General features: G+C 43.9%; 1 protein-coding gene across 2 annotated transcripts in view; it reads right to left on the bottom strand.

The window, feature by feature from the left end:
* Nucleotides 1-3,928, bottom strand: part of YEATS2 (YEATS domain containing 2) — a 69,605-nt gene that overhangs the window by 16,031 nt on the left and 49,646 nt on the right. Inside the window, exon 31 of one of the 2 annotated variants that reach the window (XM_027686240.1) lies at nucleotides 2,706-2,956. The exons of the other annotated variant lie outside the window; for it this stretch is intronic. Coding sequence (XP_027542041.1) covers nucleotides 2,881-2,956 — 76 coding nt within the window. The 3' untranslated portion in view covers nucleotides 2,706-2,880. Of the gene's footprint in view, nucleotides 1-2,705; nucleotides 2,957-3,928 lie in introns of those variants that run through there. 2 annotated transcript variants of the gene reach the window in all.

Raw genomic sequence — 3,928 nt, forward strand, 5'->3', positions numbered from 1 at the left:
GTTAAGATCAAAGAACCGGTGTTATCAACAGCAGCTCCAGTGATTAATGATATGCACACACACTTTCTGTTAACACAACAAACCGCAAAGCGCTTGGTTTAGAACTGGCAAAACACCCTGCGAGGAGTGACCTAGTTTTTCACAGGAGCAGGTTCATTACTATGCCAGCTGGCGTCACATTAGGAGATTGACTTTGGGCAGCGAAGGTAGGATTGCAGGCAATGTCCCTACGCGTAGCTACACAGGGTAGGAGGGAAAACAATCACAACGGGACAGATAATTAAAACCCAAACCAGTTTTATTTAGTAACACCCTCGAAGTAGGCCAGAGAAAGACCAGGGGGCAGTCTGGCCCTTTCTTGAGGGGTTTTGGAAGTAGGACCTCAAATGGCATCACCAGGAAGCACAGCTTCACAGGGGCTGGTCTGAACTTCCAGGGTTGTTTTAGAAGCTGGAGGAAGCCAATGTCATTAAACTCTGGCACAGGCAGTGTTTTGGGGCTTTCCAGCTGGAAGGCTGGATATTTCCAAAACTGAAGGGCTCATGCAGGAGCAAGAGGGGGCTGAACTCCAGGAGACAGCCCTGATAACAGGCTGGTTTGTAGAGAAGTACATGGACACAGCCAGGCACCCACCAGGCTCCTCCAGAGGATCTAAGACACTTATGTAATTTGTACAGCTGTTAGGGTGAGTGTAAATATTGTACATGGATTTTACCTAAAACAATTTGTGATCCTTTAATGAAAAGGACATGCTTACACTTTTAATAAATGTTAACTCTTTGCATATGCAAGGTGGAAAATATTGCCTTGAAATTCCTAAATTATTGCCTGTATATTGGTAATGCTAATGCTAGGAACAACCACAAGCGAATGTTACTTAGAAACTCTTCTTAAAGAAAAATGTAATGTAGAATGTAAGCCATCTGTCATTTCTGAGATAGGCCATTTCAAGTGTCATTGTTCTGAAGCTGATTTTTTTAGACTGCTGCGCATTTAACTTTTGCTGAGGTACACGTGTTTTAAGAAACCATTTTTTAGCCTTTGTTCATCAAGACTTTACAATTTCTATTAATAAGTTATGCAATATAATTAGTCTATGGCTTATTTAATGGTTTTACTAATTATTTTGGGAAAAAAATTTGAAAAACTTTATGTGTTTGCAACACGTGTGTTGTCTAGAACAAAGGGAAACTATCCTCAGACTTGAACAGGGATCAGATATTCATTCACCTGTAATGAAACAGACTTTACCACAGGATCATTTTTTCTTAAACTTCCTTCTAGCTGAAGCCTAAGGCAAATTTAATGAACTTGGGGATTCTGCAAACATGTATGCATTGCTGATAACTCCCATAAGAACAATTTTTGAACTGTTGGCATGTGGATTGTACTTGGAATACATGCAGACAGCATCTTCTCACTGCATTGTGTGAGAATTTAATGGTGCCATCTCTGTTTGCTGTAGCAGGACCGAACACAACCACCAGAATATGGAACACCTGCAGTAAGCTGTGTTTGGGTAGGAACAAACACAGGATGGCACTTCCCACACTCATCCTTGGACCCATGGGAACCTACAGTAATCCCAGTGCTTGCCAAAATAATATTTCAGGAGATTAATTTTTCAGGATATTAATTTGAAACATTCAAACTGTACTAAAAGTTTTGCATGTTAGATGTTTCTAAGAATTCGATCTGCTTGTTTAATCTCTTTATAATGTTTTTAACAGTTTTGTTCAAATAATTTAAGTTCATTTCAATCCTGGACTTAATTAACAGCAAGAAAAAAAAAAGAAAAAAAAAAGGAGAAATTGTCTATTCTCTCTTCTTAATTCACTGTATTTCTTAAAACAAAAACAACCCAGGTTTAAACAAACTGGTAATATAATAAGCTTGTATTTTATCAAATGGACTGGATTTAATTTAATAAATTAAAATGTATTTTGTCTATTGGTTCTTTCTCAAATTTTTTTTGTTGTAAAGCATAACCCTCAGATAAGTCAGCCTTGCAGGACAATTTATCACTGCACGTCTGTGTTGCACACCTGCACGAGCACAGCAGACACCAAGCAAGGTGTTGGGGAGATGCATTCAGAGCCATCAGCAGTCAATTCCTTACTCCTGGAGCTCACCTGCAGGCACAGCCCCCAGCAAGAACAGCTTCTAAGGCACACTTCAAGCTGTAGCCAGTGCTGATCCGAAAGCACAGCTGCTTTCCAAAGGAAGCTGTTGCTCTGCAGAATCCATAGTCACTTATGGGACTTTTCCCAGACCCTTTCAAAGGGAAAGCAAACTATTCAGCAAGCAGTCCATCACTGTGAAGGGGAAAAGGGGATGAACCAATGACACTAATTTGCTACATTCCCTACGAAATGCACAGAGGGTAGATCAACTCTGATGCAGGTGCCACGCTCTCAGGATCCCTTTCGGGTGTGCCCACAGTGTTCCAGGTTAACAGTTTCACCTCAGTTTTACTCTGCCATCTCACAGAGACCACAGGAACTGAATTTTAACAGATACCATCACTTTACAGTTACTCCCAATAACATTTCTGTCAGTAAAGATGCTGAAAGTACAACTACTCCCCAGGCAGCAGAAGGCCAGCTTTTCTAGCTATGCCTCAGAAGACTTCCAGGAGAAAGCCAAAAGCTCACGAGCTGGCTCCAGCTACATGAGGGGCAAACTGAGGAGGTACTTACCACTGTAAGGTCCAGGGTGATGCCACTGGCTGCCAATGTCTGCAGCTTACCTGATTTTGTATGAAAAATGCCCACCTCAGCCAAATTGAAAGATATCAAAGTTCCTCTGAAGAAGGCAAATCCACATGCATTTTGCAGGCTCCAGGGAGTCACTATGCCAGGACTGCTTCCAATGCTGTTCTCACGCTAGTATTTGTCTTCCCAATTGCTCTGGGCCCATGTCCAAGTCCCTCAAGGCTTTCCAACTGTGAATCACACTGCAAACAAGGGTTATTTGACACATAAAGAAATGTCCTTTAAAAGGAAAGTTTTACACCTGAAGCTTTATAATTTACTATCTCTAGGGTGTCACTGAACCTACTTGTTTCATTTAATCCTCCTGACACCTTGCCTGTTGGAATGCTGAGGGTGAGTTTTATGCCAGGCAGCTGTGAATATCTGCACTGCCACATGCCACATGTGAAATACTCCACTGCTCAGAACAGTTCTCGTTGAAAAGTTCACAAGCAGCACGTTACTGTTTTGCCAGCTTCATAAACAGCACGTTTCTCTCTGCATTGCCCTAATTTCTTTGAGGGTGAACAGTGATGTGCAAACCCATGCCCTCTGTCTTACTCATACTGATTTCCTCTATCCTGGCCACTGCAGTAATGTACAATCCTAAGGATCTACATGGTTTGCCACAGACAGATTGCTAGTGCCATGCATCCCAGAGCAGAGATGGCACAGAAGGTGTGGAAGATCCCTTGTTTCTGGTGGCACAGGCTTTGATGTCACCCAGACCACCTGGAGACCCAGACACACCACTTGTGCCTGTGCCAGCTCTGTGTGCAGACAGCTTAATTCCTGAAGTAATGATCCCGCACGTCTGGGCACGCTGCACCTGCCCCCACATCCCAGGACCTGCTCACTTGTGCGAGGGCAGGGAGGGAGGCACAGGGCACAGCCAGCCTTCCTCAGCCCCCTGGGGGGGGGCACAAACAAGGACTGAGCACAAACAAGGAGTTTTGCACCATTTTCAAAAGACAACAGCGCATTAGTCTGCTCACAGACACCCACCACTCCTCCCCACAGCCGGGAGAGAACACAGTTTGTTTTCCTTACTTTTTCCTGTTCCTGTCCGTATCACGTGTTCGTGCCCAGCGCTGGCAGCAGGAGGAGGGGAGTCTCTGTGAGAGGAGAGGGGTCTCTGTGAGGGGAGGGCAGAGCTGTGGGGGGGTCTCTGTGAG

The sequence above is a fragment of the Neopelma chrysocephalum genome, unplaced genomic scaffold, assembly GCF_003984885.1.
Source record: "Neopelma chrysocephalum unplaced genomic scaffold, ASM398488v2 Primary Assembly neopelma1_70, whole genome shotgun sequence".
Classification (NCBI taxonomy): domain Eukaryota; kingdom Metazoa; phylum Chordata; class Aves; order Passeriformes; family Pipridae; genus Neopelma; species Neopelma chrysocephalum.